The sequence below is a fragment of the Silurus meridionalis genome, chromosome 2, assembly GCF_014805685.1.
Source record: "Silurus meridionalis isolate SWU-2019-XX chromosome 2, ASM1480568v1, whole genome shotgun sequence".
Taxonomy (NCBI): domain Eukaryota; kingdom Metazoa; phylum Chordata; class Actinopteri; order Siluriformes; family Siluridae; genus Silurus; species Silurus meridionalis.
The window spans coordinates 32585608-32601015 of record NC_060885.1 but is presented as its reverse complement, the minus strand read 5'-3'; the positions used below and the strand labels follow the sequence as shown (position 1 = coordinate 32601015).

Here is a 15408-nt window from a genome sequence, read left to right as displayed (position 1 = left end):
CCTATCAACAAAGTATCCAATGATGGGGCCCTCGGTGGTCGTGTTGGGTGGCTTCCAGGAAATAATGACATAATCCCTGTTGGCATCATGGATCTTAATGTCCATGGGGGCTCCAGGGGCCAAAGGAACTGGAGGGGGGCCATCTGTAATAAAATCAGGGCTCTGTAAAAACCTTCTTCTTTTTACCTTGTTAACATTAATATATTGAACAAATTGACTTAATTATTTAAGACAAACCTCAAATAATCATATAAAAAATTAACATTTTGACCCCTGGCTCCGTTTTTTTTCCAAGCCGTGTTAAAAATAAAATAAGAACCTCGTATCAAGGTCGTCTGCAAAAACGTATATATAATCCAAGTGACTATTAAACATGGGCAAATTCATCTGACTTTTTTTTATCGCAAAGTTATTATAAATCAAATCAAAGATGCTGCAACATTTTAGCTTTTACTCGCTCCATGCTGCAGGATTTTCCATATTCTATTGGCAAATCATTTCAAGAAATATATTCCAGATCTGCCGATAGAGCGAGCTGATTTCAAGCAAGTAAAAATAGTCAGAGATTTTATCACATATGTATATATTTTTTCTTGCAATCTTAAAAATAGGAGCACTAAATAATAAGCCGGATATATTTGCTTAATGGCTAAGATGCCATTTTTGCCATGCACAAGAAGAGTAGAAATTTCTGTGTACCATTTTATGTAATAGTTTTCCTGGGAACCATTAAAATATTTTTAAAAACATAACTGAATGTTACAGATTACTATTCTAAAAATGCATGATGTCTACAAAAGGTAGAAAGCAAACGAAAGTACAGTTTGTACAATACAGTATGTAGCAATCCGACAGACTTTGAGATTAAATACAGAGTTTTAAATCCAGAGGCAAATTCTGGATTGACTGTATTTTTGTTTTTACTGTTTACTGTTCATCAGAATCACTTCAATACTCAGAAATATTTCATTACGCTTCCTTCCAGAGAAAGTGATTACTCTGATACAAAGAAATGCTTAGTTCCTTTTTCCTTCGTTTTAAAAGCTTCAAAGAATTTCATGTCGACTAAAACCTTTACAAAGTATTATCCATGAGAACCATGGCAAAGAACTTTCAGCTTTCAAGTTAAATATGTTTGGTTTCCTCTTAGTTCAAAGGAATTCGTTGTCCTCCTTGGTTAAGCTCAGAGATGTTTACCTTCCACATAGACGTAAGCCTTGTGCACTGCATCTCCTCCTTTGGTCACCATGCGCAGGGTATAAAGGCCCTCATCATCCTTGGCGAGGTGAGTCAGTGTGAGCTTAGCGACACCTCCACCAGACTCCATTTTCACCCACTTCGACTCCTTCAAAAGGTGCTCTATAAGATTTAAAAGACGTAACTCAGCATGGCATCTCGTTTTTTTCTCCTGTTTTATGCCCCCAGTGTAAATGAGAAACAAGGCTTCCTTTAGAATATGCCTGAGATGTGCATCTGAGGTGTAACTGAATCATGATTTGGAGAACAGCAGGTGAGGAGGTGATACTGTGAGTCAGAGAATAGAGAGATATTCCAAAAGTCTGTCACAGATGTGTCACGAAAAAAAAACCCCACACACATGAATAAAATACAAGGACAAGTGTCTTAATGTACAATGCAGGTTATAACCATTTACATCATAGTAATAATCATTCGTTCATCTACGTAAATAGAATGCATTTCAGGATCTATTTCTAAATGTAGGAAAAGTGTGTAGCCTGCTTCGTACCGTCTCTGTACCAACGGGCTTCGGGCTGCAGATTGGCAAGATTGGGGCTGATAGTCATCTTACAGGAGAGAGTCACACACTCCTCCTCTTTACCGAATACCACATCGAACGTCTCCAGAAAAGTGATGTTGATCTTTGTATATTTAATCTCTGGCAAAATTGAGTCTGAAAAAATGCAAAAATAAAAAATGTTCTATTTAAGATATTAATAAAGATATTGGCAATATTTCCGAATACAACACACACAATATTAAGGCTCAAAACAAATCAAATAAAGCATATGAAACATATATAGAAAATAAAACACAGGATGCTGTGATAGAAAATTGAACCAAGCCAGAACAATATTCCTCGTATACCACAGCAATTTGTCAAACGTTTGCATATTAATAAATGACAAGTTGTAGTTCCAGTTACATTTAAATATTTGGGAACATCCCTAAGGCAAGTTAGGTCCTGTTATGAGTTTTATTATAGCTATAAACAGTCTTCTTCCATCCTCTAAAAGTTAATAACACACCAAAAAAAAAACGCAGTTTGTCAGCATTGTTGCAAGAGAAAAATGCTCAGTCCACAAAAAGTGGCACGGGAGAAATCTTACTGACCTTTAACAAAAAACTCGAATATAAACCTTATATTTAAATGTATGCTACAGCCAGAACTTCTTTCAGAGCTGTGTGTGCTGTAGTTAAGGATTAATCTAAATTTAAAGGGCTGTGGTGAAAATATACAAAGTGAATTGAATGCACGTAAACAATAAATGCTTATGGTGTATATTAAGGAAGTGATAAAATGTTTGTAAGACTTACATTCATAAGGCATCCAAGAAAAGGGGATGACTTTCTCTTCATCTTTGGCCCCTAAACAAGAAACACAGCAAAGTTTTTCCAATTACTAAAATAGTGTGTAACTATATACGTAGAAATGATTAAAAATAAACGCCTTATGAAGAGGCAATGTAGAGTCCATTAGTCTGAGTTGCTTACCAAGAAATTTTCTATTTACACTGAAATATTTGTTTTTATTATTTTAATGACTTTTAATGATTTTTTTTAAATAATGAATTAGTTCATTTGCATCCCTCTGCCTACGCTTCCCACTCCAGACCACTAGGGGGCACCATCCAAAAAAAATACTAAAAGCATTTGGTGTATTTTCAATTTCTTGCAGGTTTTTGAGGAATGATTTTTACTGAATCATTCTGTTTAAGGAACATTCACTGATTCATTATTAAGTGTTTCGAATGCCATTAAACTTCAAAATGTAATCAATACTTGCGCTAAAAAAAAGCTTCAAATAGGACACTACACATCCCCACCAGCAGAGGTACCCCTCAACCAAATCCCAAGTTTCATACTTCTTCATTTTTCATCTTCTTGAACTACCTAGAAGCTCAAAACCCCTCAAACTTTTTGTGGTGAGGTAAAAGCAGAAGTGCTGACGTGACAGTTTTATGCTAATGTATGTTTTTCTGAAAAGAAAGAAATATATAAAAGAGAAGAAAATAATTAATGCTTAATGCAATACTCACTCTTGACAATCACTGCAGCCTGAGAGGAGGCCTGGCCGTGAGTATTAACGGCAACGGCCGTATACTGAGCAGTGTCATCAATCCCACACCTGCACAAGCAATTCACACACACACACACACACACACACACACACACACACACACACACAGTTGAATTCTGTTCATCTTCTCCCGGGAATCACCCCAAACTCGGATCAATATACAGAATCAATAACGACTTCAATCTCGTTCGACTTGTTAATCAAATGATAAAGCTGCCAGCGTTGCACAATGTCTGCTTGGATCGGATATACAGCGCGCTAATTTCCTAATTGACAACTGGACAGAGCGCAGAAATTCTAGCGTAAAATACATAAGCCGGCTTTAATCTAGTGCTGTGATGGAAGTGAGTGTGTTAAACTAAGCCAGATTGGGAACAGATAACATTTTTCACACACTGCTTGTGTCCCTGAAGTTTCCAAGATACGATCAGTTGTGACTAAAAACCAAAATAAGCTAATTATCTGAACGCCGCGGCCGGCGGTCAGCAGCGAGGTGTGAATGGAAATGGGGACTGAGGTGCCAGGAAAGAGTCGCTGTAACGTGACCTTCACCTCAAACGCTGCTATTTTAAAGCGTTCTCATCTCCCTCGCTGCACTTATACGTGGGCTTCGCTTGGTTTAGCTGGAAAGCCAAAAAATGTTTGGATTAGCATTCGGATTAGCATTCGGATTAGCATGCACTGCCGGTATCGTCTTTACAAAATATTTCTCATATGTCCACCTGTGTAAGAGTCAGGCTGCGTCCACCTTGTCCTAAATGTTTATTGTGATTTCACATTTCAAAGCGGACCATTTGCAGAAATAAAAAAGCCTTAAAAAAGTGTATTAATACATCAAATTTTGGATCCGTGTCAGGATTTCTGAGGACATTATAGTGAGAACGTTGTAGGGACGGAGAACGTGATCCTGGACACTTTAAGACGCTGGAAGGTCGCATGACGCTGAGCTCAGCACTTGGGTATGAACAGCTGAGGGGTGCTCAAGACATGTTAGGGCTTGGACTAAATTGGGATAAAAGCTCACCCAGACACACACACACACACTCAAACACAGACACACACACATCCTTTTGGGGACAAGTAAGAACCAGTGTGCAAACAAAACGCCTCATATTCACTAAAAATTCGTCTAAAATATCTACGTCGACGGCTTCTTCTGCTGCTAAAGAACTCGGTAAGGATCTGATCTCGAGCTGAAGCTAATCATAATCAACATACATTTAATTACAGGATTATGATCCACTGTAGAAAAGAAATGGGTGTAGTGTGTGAGGAACGTGAGTCATGCTCAAATGTAAAATCTACAGATAAGAACCAATGAAAAATGATCCCTTTGCTTTCTAAGCGATAGGATAAGTGCTATCCCCTGATCTGTGAGACTCTAATTAAGGAATTATAATGAGTTACAGAATTCTATTAAATGCTGGTTATTATACGGTATCAATAGACACATTACGACAAATTTCACGATGATTTATGATTACGTCCATACTAATGCTGTAATTACTTGATGATGTTCAGGCAGTGGATCCCAGCATTGCTCTCCACAAAGTATTTTCCAGAAGAAATATCAATCAGGACATCATCCTTGAACCTGATAAAAAAAAAGAGATGATTAATGCCTGTTAATAAGGTGGTTCTAGACACCTTCATGCAAATTTCAGCCCACACTGCCTCGTGCTCTGCCCGTCAGGCTGACTCGAAGGTGTGGACTGAATTTCCGCATTTAATTTCGATACGCTTTTTCTCAAACATTCGGTCATTCTAGGGTCCTAATGTGCACAGTGAGTATGAATCACCATGTCAGGTGAACTTCTTGTGTTTTGAGTACTCAGGAATAAATTGCACAATGACAGGGACTTGACAGATGATGGCACCATCTTGCAATAAATCCTTGTATCCCTTCCAGGTTAAAACACTTATTTTAATATAGTGTATAATATAAAGATTACTTATTTCTTTAAGATTATTATTATTGCAAGTGATCAACTAAACCCCCCAAACGCAAGAAGAATCGTGGCATGTTTTTGGAACCAAACGAGGTGACTACCATGGATTCACTCCCACCTGTGCACACACCTGAAATGCGGTACTCAGTCTTGTCAGGCATGTGAAGGGGTGTTGTGTGCGTTATTTACAGGAATATGATTTCTTTTGCTAATAGCTGAGGATTCTAAATAAAACGAGATGGCGTGGGTCGCCGGGGCAGACAATAACGAATCGTGTCCTTTTGTATCCTTAACAGGGACTAACCATTTGACTTGTGGGCTCGGGTAGCCTTCCACGGTGCAGCACAGCTTCACAGAAGTGTTTTCAAACACGGTATGTGACCTGAGCCTCACCAGGAACCTGGGGCCTCTAATCATAGATGATTCACGGATGTACTTTTCTGGAATCTTCTTCTGCACCTGTCAGAAAGAGAAAGGAATGACCTTGCGATGAGCTCAGTGTGGGAATATACAGTATACAGTATATACACACACACACACACACACACACACAATTTCAAGCCTGTAATTACGCAACACAAAGTATATGATTAAACCCAAATAAGACCTGTATTTATTTCAGCACCAGAGTTAAACCCTTTAACTCTCAGCTGAAAGCATATGATTATTCGGGTTACTACAAACGGGGAATAAGAGACGATTTTAAGAGTTTTGAATACATTTTCTGTGCAGTCAGATTGTAAAGGAACCTTACCACATTCCGGATGTTCTTCTCTGTTCGGTATTCATATCTCACTTCTTCGACTGCAGAGCTGAAAACACAGCCATTTACATCATTTACATATGATACAGTCGACCGGACGCCTACACAACGTGTACATCAAAATGCAAACGTTTGCATCCATCATGTGATGAATACGGAAAAAATAATAATCAGTAAGACTCTTATTTCACACCGATTCGAATAATTTACTACCTGCTATGTTAATGCAATATTAACTCTGTATCTAATAGCTCAGGGTTGTTTTTTTCGCCATGAACTAGTTGTTCACTTGGATAAAATAATCATAAAAGGAAAACCTGAATACCATAATATTATTAAAAAAAAAATAAAAAATCCTGTTCACAGTAAAAATGACTCCAAAATTACAAATCCATCTGAAAAGAGGGTTCATGATCATTTGTGGAAAATACAAAAATCCACAGTGCACAGTATCTTACCTGGAGTATTCCTTAACCGCGTATCTCGACTGCTTAATATGATAGTCGTGAGTGAAATGCTTGTGTTTGGCAACAGCTGCAGCCATGTTTGAGTACCGGAAAAGAGCCTGCGAAAAGGCGAAAAAAGCGATAAAGCCTTACACTATTACACAAATACAACGAATTGGGTCAATTCTACTGAAATACAACCGTAAACTAATTGCAAGCCTTTTCCAAGATGTTTAATGTGATTTATTGTAGGTGAGATCTTACAGCATGCTCTAAAAAGTAAAGAGTTTGTATGTTTGGCCACAACAGAAGGAACTAAATTATGGGATGTAGTTGGAATGTAGTCCTGTTCATTAAAGGCTTTATTACAGCCACCGTTATTAGTGCGTCAGCCCACAGGCACAAATACACATAATTAAGTTTGATGTGTTCAACAAATCCAGTGATCCGTTCGAATTTTACATGATTAACAGAGGTTATTTAATTGCTCATGGTATTATTCGTGCTAATGTTTCACAGTATCACGTATCTGCCGAACAGCTTCCACCATTTTGTACAGATGACATCTTGGGTATGAGGATCAAATGAGATTTAGATGCCTGTCAGAGGATGAAATTAATTAAACAATTTGGCCCTCACTAAATGACTACGGTTAGATTTTGGTCTTAAGTAGATGTACAAATGTGGAATTTGCAATAGATGTGAAATTCTATTATATACACAATATACCTAGCACTGGTGTTGTACCAGTTGTATTAATTATCAAGCCTGAGTGTGAAATTATAAAACATCTAAGCATAAGATATTAAATATGCTTTTATTTTGCAGAATATCTTACAAAATATGCAACAGCAAAGCATTGCTTGACTTGGCACACCCAAAATGTCAGATCCTTCACACTTTGACTACTAACCCACTCCAGGAACTAAACTGTTAACAAAGGCTGCCCATAATACACAAAGAGATCTACACAAAAAGATAAGGAAAATATACAATTCTGCAGTTTCCTATTAATACTAAACTTCCTGCACTCCATGCACTAATTTCACTTTTGCATGCCAAGTGTAACTAATAAAAGGCATAATCCCTCAGCAGCATCGCCAAAAATACATAATAGCTTAATAGGTCCAATCCGAGCTATCATATTCCTCCATCATCATCATGATAATAATCATCATTATCACAACGATCATCATTGCCATTAACATTCATTTAGGCATCTAAGCACAGAAATCATTGCCAAGATGCAGAACACAACCTTGTGCAGCAATCCAGTGTAAAATCAAGGCATTTGGTGTAGACTAATAAAATGAAGGGCACATGTTACACACTTACCCAGGCAGAGTAGAGAGCAGTGCTTTACACACATACACACACACATCTGACTCAACTCGCCTGGGAGTCCGTGGCTGATGAAAACAAAACTCTTCTTGCCCCTCACGGAGCTCGCCACCTCCCTGTGCACCATTTATGGACACGCAACAAGATTATATATAGCATATAAACTCTTGTCCCGCCATCACTTCTTACAGAGACAGGCTTATGTCTTAAAGCACACTGCATTGTAATGGCTCAGACAAGTGTTTCATGATGTTAAAAGATGGTTGTGTCTGACTCCAGCAAGTTGTTGCTTAGCGATCAGTAACGCTCGCTCTGATAGATTTAAGATTTGCACTAAAGAATACGGCAAGCTATAAAACTCGTTTGATATTTCTTATGCTTTTAACTGCTTCTTTTTACATCCTGCTTAATTTTTTATCAATTCCTTGACACAAGGTTGCTGTGCATTCTCCCACTGGTTTCCGAGGCCTTTCGAGACAGCCTTGTAAAGACTGTAATACTGCAGAGCTCTATTTTTAACACCGGATTAAGTTTACAGTCAAGATGACAGTTTACAGTGAGGATGACAGCCCTAAAGTCAAACGCTCCCAGAAACACCCACATAGCCATGATAGTATACACTTGCCTTGGCATTGATATTAGTGGCCCAAAGGTTGGGTTGAGTATTTCAGAACCTGCTGATCTCCCGGGATTTTTCACATTCTCTGGCCAGGTTGGTTCGAGCTGCCAGGAAGGGTATAGATAATCTTTAACAACCATGCTGAGCAGAAAAGCATCTCAGCATATGCCAATATGATATCCTAGGTATCAGACTCATAATCTTTAGATGCCTGTCAGCATATAAAATGTCACTATAATGTGACAAGCACTAAATAATGATAATTTTAATCCATATCAAATAGATAAAGATAGTATAGAGAAAAAGAGTTAATTATTTTTACACCATATTCAATATGGCCTGCTTATAAAAGTATAAGAAATATATATAAGCATAAGCATGACTCTGAGCCTGAAATATTAAACATGAAATTAATTTTATTATAAGCAACAGAAAAGCACTCCTCGAACTTCACACATGGGTTACTTAAGAAACTCAACCAGGAGATGTAGACAAAAAGATATACGCAGAAAAATATTAAATATACAGCTACTAGGATTGATATAGTAACTCTTTACAACCATGATGAGCTGAAAAGCATCTCAGCATGCACAGACTGGAAACCACACAGGGTTACATTTAGGTCAGTCAAAAACATGAACATGAGGTGATCATGGACACGCACTGGACAGATGAAGATTAGAAGGGGAAAATACCATTAAAAACATAGATAGATTTTTTCTGCCTTATATTTATTTGCCATGTTTGGGTGATTTTTTCAGTGATGGCTCAGTCTCAAAGAGTGATTTGTTCATTTTCTACTGGACGTGCATGAGCAAACCATCGCAAAATGTACAGGAAACAGAACCTAGCGGTTCATCACATGAGTCTTTGACTCAGAGTCGTTTGTTCGTTTATTACATGACTCTCATATACTCTACACAATAGATAGATAGATAGATAGATAGATAGATAGATAGATAGATAGATAGATAGATAGATAGATAGATAGATAGATACAGCTTTATGGTCATTGCATTGTACAGGTACACAGCAACAAAATGCAGTTTGGCATCTACCAGAAGTGCAAAATGTAGCTATTGTGCAAAAGTGCAGATAAATATGTGGCATATTTACAGCAAGTGATAAAGTGATAAATATGTGCAATGCAATAGATCAGTGTTTTTCTGTGCAAATGTTGACATTATTGTTACAATAATTATAGGAGTCATTAAACGAAAAAATGTAAGATACAGACTAGAAGATATGAGAGGTGATGCTACTTATTTTGTTTATTATCATGTTTCCTTAGCTGCATTGTCATATTTTCATTATTGGAACTATAATCAATGTTTGTGTATGTAGACGTGTTTGGAATCTACTTATTAAAAATTTAACATTTTATTTTATTATTGATCAGAGAAACATAATAAACTAAATGACAAAAAGAAGATTCCGTCATTTTGATGAACAGCATACAAAGTCACAACAATTAACCAAACTTCCGGTAATTAACGTCTGCTTTTGTGTTGTGTTACCTCCTATTTATACCCTGGTGAAACATGACGTCACCAATGAGGCTCGCGTTTTACTAGAGGGGGGAACTTGAGTTACAAAGTACAGTTAGATATAAAATATGTCTGGGAGAACCATTACATGTGATACATGTTTTCTTTTTATATATAAGCAACAAAAAATTTAAAAGAATATATTTGTTTAATACTCTTACCCCCGCTAATATGGCGGCGGTATTGACGAGCCTTAGTTCCGGCACCGGTCGCTCAGGTCACGTGACCGGAAAAAACAGCGAAATGTTGCCAGTTTGCACATAAATCATTCATTTTTAAAAATTCGTGCTGCCTTACCATACGCTGTTATAAATATCACATTCCTACTGATATTATATGCAGATTTTAAATATAATTTCGACACGTATTTTAAGGACACGTGTTTTAAAAATCATGTGACATGATTATAGCACGGTTTTAATCAACTCGGAAGTTAAAAACAGGTTGTTATTGATGCATCTGGCAACCTGTAGCACACCTCACTCAATGTAAACAATCCTAAAAGTGGACACTGTGATCTTAAGATCACATGAGCGCGTTTGGAGAAGTTCAATAGTGCTTATTTGGTGTTTATTTCCTCTTCCGCTTGAATTTCTTTGTGGTTTTCCGGTTGTTTATGGTTAATCTTTATTTATTATTAAACTCCGACTCAGAGTTGAGGAAGTGCTTGTACACAGCACCGGACACACACACCAGTGTAATCAGCTCTACAGGGAGAATCAGGTGGGGTTGTCTTTCTTCTGTCTTCTTTTAGATCTTCATTTACTATAATCTTCATTATTCTAAGCATATTCCAGTTTATTTTTCTCTCCATGCTCATTTAGAGTGAATCAACAACCAGGAGTTAGCAGGAGGTCCTTTTTCCAGCACCTTTGTATACCTACAAATTGTAATTTTTTTTATTATCAGTTATTATAAATGATCATATCATAATTAAATGCACCCAATCTTTCCTTTTATTCCTCCATCACATCCTCTTTAATTTAATATGAAAGAAATGCATTGTGTTATTATCTTTGAACGTTTCTGTTAAAGAGCAACTCTTGAACTGGAGACTCCTTTCTTTTGATTACATTAAAACTCCATAGTGAAGCATCTCTGTATTAAATTATATGTATAAATATAATTTAAAAAAAGCTTCATTCTGTTTCTGTGCTTTTTCTGCTGCTTTAGAAGTGATCATATATTGCAAATGAGTGCATAAATATAAACCTCTAGCCGGAAAGCCGTCAAAGTCAAAGCCGTGCAGTTCTACTGAAATACGTTTTCAACCAATATAATAAAAATTGTATAGCAAATTCATAATCATTAAGCTTTTAGTATTAATGTGTGAACCTTTAAACATTCTTCTGATCCTGAAATATTAATTTCATTTTCAGAAGAATTTTTATGAATATCATTTAATATGAATCTTTAACCAGAAAGCTGTCAAAGTAAAAAGTCGAGCAGTTATACTAAAAAAATCGATGTTAAGACCGATTAAATTTGATAATTCAGCAACACTGGAGTTAAATTGAAAAAAAGGAAACGGATAGCAACACTGCTTCTACACCAGACTCTGATTATGTCTTCCAACTGCCCTAAAAAAACATCTTTCATTTTTGTGTTTTATTTATTTATATATTTATCAATTGCATTGTTTTTTTTTTCCATGGGTCCGAGACCATTTGGTGCATCCGATCATGTAAAAGCTGTTTCCTAGACCCACATCCACTCCCTATGAAATGTTTCTAAAATCCGAAAAAAAACATTTTGAACAGATTAGATTTCTTATTCAATTGTTTGTTTGTTTAACATTAATCACCAGGTCTCTGTGTCTAAGTCTCAGACCAACCAGTTGATGAAGAATGAAGTCACATGTCCTCATCCTGTGTCTCGGATATGTCTTCCTGACGTCCACCCTTATCGTTTCTAAGTACGCTTACATTATATTTCCTTATTAATTATTAACTTGTGTCATTTTTTTACTACTCGACATGATGTGAAAGTCAGTGGCTCTGTACTGATTAGTGTTTTGTTTTGTTTATGGAAGGAAAGAATGGACCAAACTGATCCTGACTCATCACTGGCCACAAACGTTTTGCAGTGTAAGAAACCGAACGCTTTTTATATATATATATATATATATATATATATATATATATATAGATAGATACTTATTAATTTCTCTATATTATTTATAATTCTGTAGTTTCACTGAGATAATAATAATTGAAGTCTGACCAGGTTGTGTCATGTGAATAATCCTGTTCTTGTGTGTCCTGTTGTGACATGCCCTGCTTTGTGTATTTGTATACTTTTTATTATGTAGAAATTCTGCAAAGCGAGTTAGCGCCCTCTATAGTGATTGAAATGAACTACACTGGGTTATACACTTTTCTAACATTGTGTTCATAGATGGAAAAATGCACTGCAAATTTTAGTTACTGGACCCTGCATGGATTATGGTACGTACTAACTTGATTTGTTTGTTTGTTTTTTTAAATCCCTGAACTTTTCAGCATGGAGTAATAAAATGTGTTTGTGCCCAGGCCTAACAGCGGTGCTGAGTGTAACATGTCCTGGCATTTCAATGCGAGTTTGATCGAGGTATGTATGTGTATGAGTGTGTGCCAGGGTTTGGGTACAGGGTTTTCTTTGCACTTTTATTCCACTGATATTTGTGGCACGATTAATGTGCCTAGAAACTGAGCCATGACTCATTTCTAGCCGTCTAATATTTCACCATGATGCAGATCACCGTTTATCTTAACTTGCTTTGCTTTGCAGGACCTGCTCCCGGAAATGAAAGAATTTTGGCCAAACCTTCTGAAACCTACGTCTACAGAATTCTGGTAGGATCTGAACCCCTTTTTTTGATATTTGCTGTTTTAAAACTTTATAAACTCTAATGGAGATTCTCTGTGTGAATTTAGGAAGCATGAATGGACAAAGCACGGGACATGCGCTGCTAAAGCGGAGACGTTGGACTCTCAGCACAAATATTTGGAAAAACCCTGGAACTTTACCACAAGCTGGATCTCAATGGGTGGGTGATGGTTTGTATTTAAATACAGGGATTTATGACCAGGTTTTTTCCTGCAAGCAAACATTTATATTATATTATAACATTTTACGGATGGATCCTGTTTTCGCTGTCGGCTCTCTGCGTTTCCTGTTTGTATGATCCAGACGTAAACAGAGAAAAGTCATTCGGTGCTCATATGATTCCGTAATTCTTTCATTTATGTTTTTAGAGTTTTGAAGAAGAACAATATCGTTCCCTCTGAAAACTACTACAAGGTACGTTGCAGTGATTGATGTACTACTAAGGTGTTTGCATAGTAATCTAAATTTCAGTTTATTGTTTAATAGTCGAGCTCACAGTGAGATTTACGCAGGATTTCTGTGTTTATTTGGTTTCAAATCCGGGTATTTGGTTTTTGCACAATCAGCATTTTCTGTTTTGATTGAAAATAAAAGTGTAGGAAACTGACTCGTTCTTGTTGGTCAGACGATCGTGGGTTTTTTTGAAACACTCAGCTGTTTTATAAGGCGTCATGCGAGATCACTGCTGATCTTTCTCTTAGCTAACCGACGTGGTAGGAAGCATCAGCGGTTCTTATGGAGTGGATCCAAAAATTCAGTGTGTTTCACACGATAAGGTAGAAATCGCAACGACACACATTCGTAAATCAGAATAACTATATATACGGGATTGATCCTTATACGGCTGTACGGTCCGATTTCTTTCAGATGAGCGAGTTCCAGATCTTGGGCCAGATCGAGATCTGTTTTGACAAGCAGTTTCAGCTTGTCGACTGTGAAAACAGCGCGGAGGAGATTCAGAAGAGCGACAACGATATTCTGCCATTCGCCTTCAATGGCGGATCAGGATTTCATGTGTGTGACGCCTCAGTGCCAGTTTACTACCCTCCACTGCAGACACTGCACTTTCCATAAACTGTTTCTTTAAGGGTTTAAAACTTCAAGCAATCAGATATGATGAACCAATAATCCATGCTTGTCCAGAGAACAGGATGTCTGAACTGAAATCGTTTGGACAACAAACTGATCTCATAGGTATATGCCAGAGGTGCCTACAAAGTCTTTCTATGTAGGGCCAAAAATCAACCTTCAGCCAAAAATATTTTGCATTGTATTTTAAGATTATATTCGAATGAAAGTATTCAATGGTTCCTCTCATTTATGATTTGATACTATTTAATAATTAAATGAATAGAAAACATGACTCTGTAATCTGCTTAGCTAATGAAGTTTTCCTCCCAAAGATCTAGTTCACTGAAACTTATAGTACAATGAGAACACAATTTATTGTACAATAGAGGTCAAAGTCTGATTCAGCTATTTATTGACCAATAATGAGAAACAGGAAGCTAGTTCTTTTTTTTTCTAAAGTTTTTTCAAATGATATTTCTTCCCCTTTTTTTCTCTTCTTATAAATGGTATAATGAGCCAAATCAAAGGGTCATCAACAAAAGCCCTAATTTGGGCAAATCTGCACCAGGAAAATAATTATGTACATTCACATTTTGACCACTGGAGGTCGCCACTTGCATTGCGAATAACTCAAACGGGCGGAAAATTGCTAATGATAAATAATGATCACGTTTCCACGATGTACTCATTTGGTATTCAAGCTTACACTATATGGATAAAAACCTGAATCTGAGGTACAAGTAGCCTGAAATCACAGAATGTTAAAGTATTGGGACACCTAACTTTAATTAACTAGGAGACTCAAAACTTCCAGCATGGCAATGAGATATGATTTCCATGGTTTGAAGTGGAAGATCTCCTGCTATAGAGCTCTGACCGCAACCCTGTTAAGCACTAATGGGATTGATTTTTCACTCTGACTGTGCCCTAGGCCTCCTCACCTACACGAGTACCTGACGTTACTAACACCTTAGTGAATGAATCTCAGACAATCCTCCACAAGCACACTCCAAAATCTAGTGGAACATAGCAACGTGGAATGGTCAGGTGTCCATAAACTTTTGATCATACAGTGTATCAGCTGCTGTAATGACTTTTTCAGATTTTTTTTTTATTAAAAATTATGGTTCAAATATGTTTTTTAATATACATATATATGTCTGAGAATAAAAAGATGAATTTGTTCATTTTTGGTGGATTATTATTATTATTATTATTATTATTAATAATAATTTTGCGAAACTGTACCTTTGTTTAAAATGTATTAGGCCAGGCTATGAAATAAGGCTGCTGTGAACACAACTGGTTTAATGACCATGTTGAGCAGAAAAGCATCTTTGAAAGGACAAGAAGTTGAATATTGAGGCAACAGGAATCATATGTTGTCGTGGGAAGTTCAGGGGAAAAGTCAAGCCTCAGATTTATGTTATTGACATGTTATAAATGATTCATAGCCAATGATACAATACATAAAATATACATATG

At 36.8% G+C, this 15408-nt stretch overlaps 2 protein-coding genes across 5 annotated transcripts in view; one reads left to right on the top strand and one right to left on the bottom strand.

Annotated features, from left to right (window-relative positions):
* myom2b (myomesin 2b) overlaps positions 1 to 10209 on the bottom strand; it is a 32865-nt gene extending 22656 nt beyond the window's left edge. For 3 of the 4 annotated variants that reach the window (XM_046838057.1, XM_046838085.1, XM_046838075.1), the window contains exons 1-10: positions 7813 to 7884; positions 6490 to 6596; positions 6023 to 6080; positions 5573 to 5727; positions 4827 to 4913; positions 3279 to 3367; positions 2557 to 2607; positions 1748 to 1912; positions 1198 to 1359; positions 2 to 143 (exon numbers count right to left, since the gene is read on the bottom strand). In XM_046838057.1, the coding sequence (XP_046694013.1) occupies positions 2 to 143; positions 1198 to 1359; positions 1748 to 1912; positions 2557 to 2607; positions 3279 to 3367; positions 4827 to 4913; positions 5573 to 5727; positions 6023 to 6080; positions 6490 to 6575 (995 nt within the window). In that variant the 5' untranslated portion in view covers positions 6576 to 6596; positions 7813 to 7884. Of the gene's footprint in view, position 1; positions 144 to 1197; positions 1360 to 1747; positions 1913 to 2556; positions 2608 to 3278; positions 3368 to 4826; positions 4914 to 5572; positions 5728 to 6022; positions 6081 to 6489; positions 6597 to 7812; positions 7885 to 10145 lie in introns of those variants that run through there. The other variant, XM_046838066.1, reaches the window with a different exon arrangement.
* Positions 10210 to 10449: 240 nt separating this feature from the next.
* rnaset2 (ribonuclease T2) lies at positions 10450 to 14210 on the top strand. The gene is given in 11 exon segments (XM_046837958.1): positions 10450 to 10707; positions 11792 to 11899; positions 12017 to 12071; positions 12382 to 12431; positions 12516 to 12573; positions 12754 to 12818; positions 12900 to 12967; positions 12970 to 13012; positions 13221 to 13266; positions 13554 to 13628; positions 13720 to 14210. Coding segments are annotated over 10 exon segments (735 nt in total). The 5' UTR covers positions 10450 to 10707; positions 11792 to 11831; the 3' UTR covers positions 13927 to 14210.
* The last annotated feature ends 1198 nt before the right edge of the window (positions 14211 to 15408 follow it).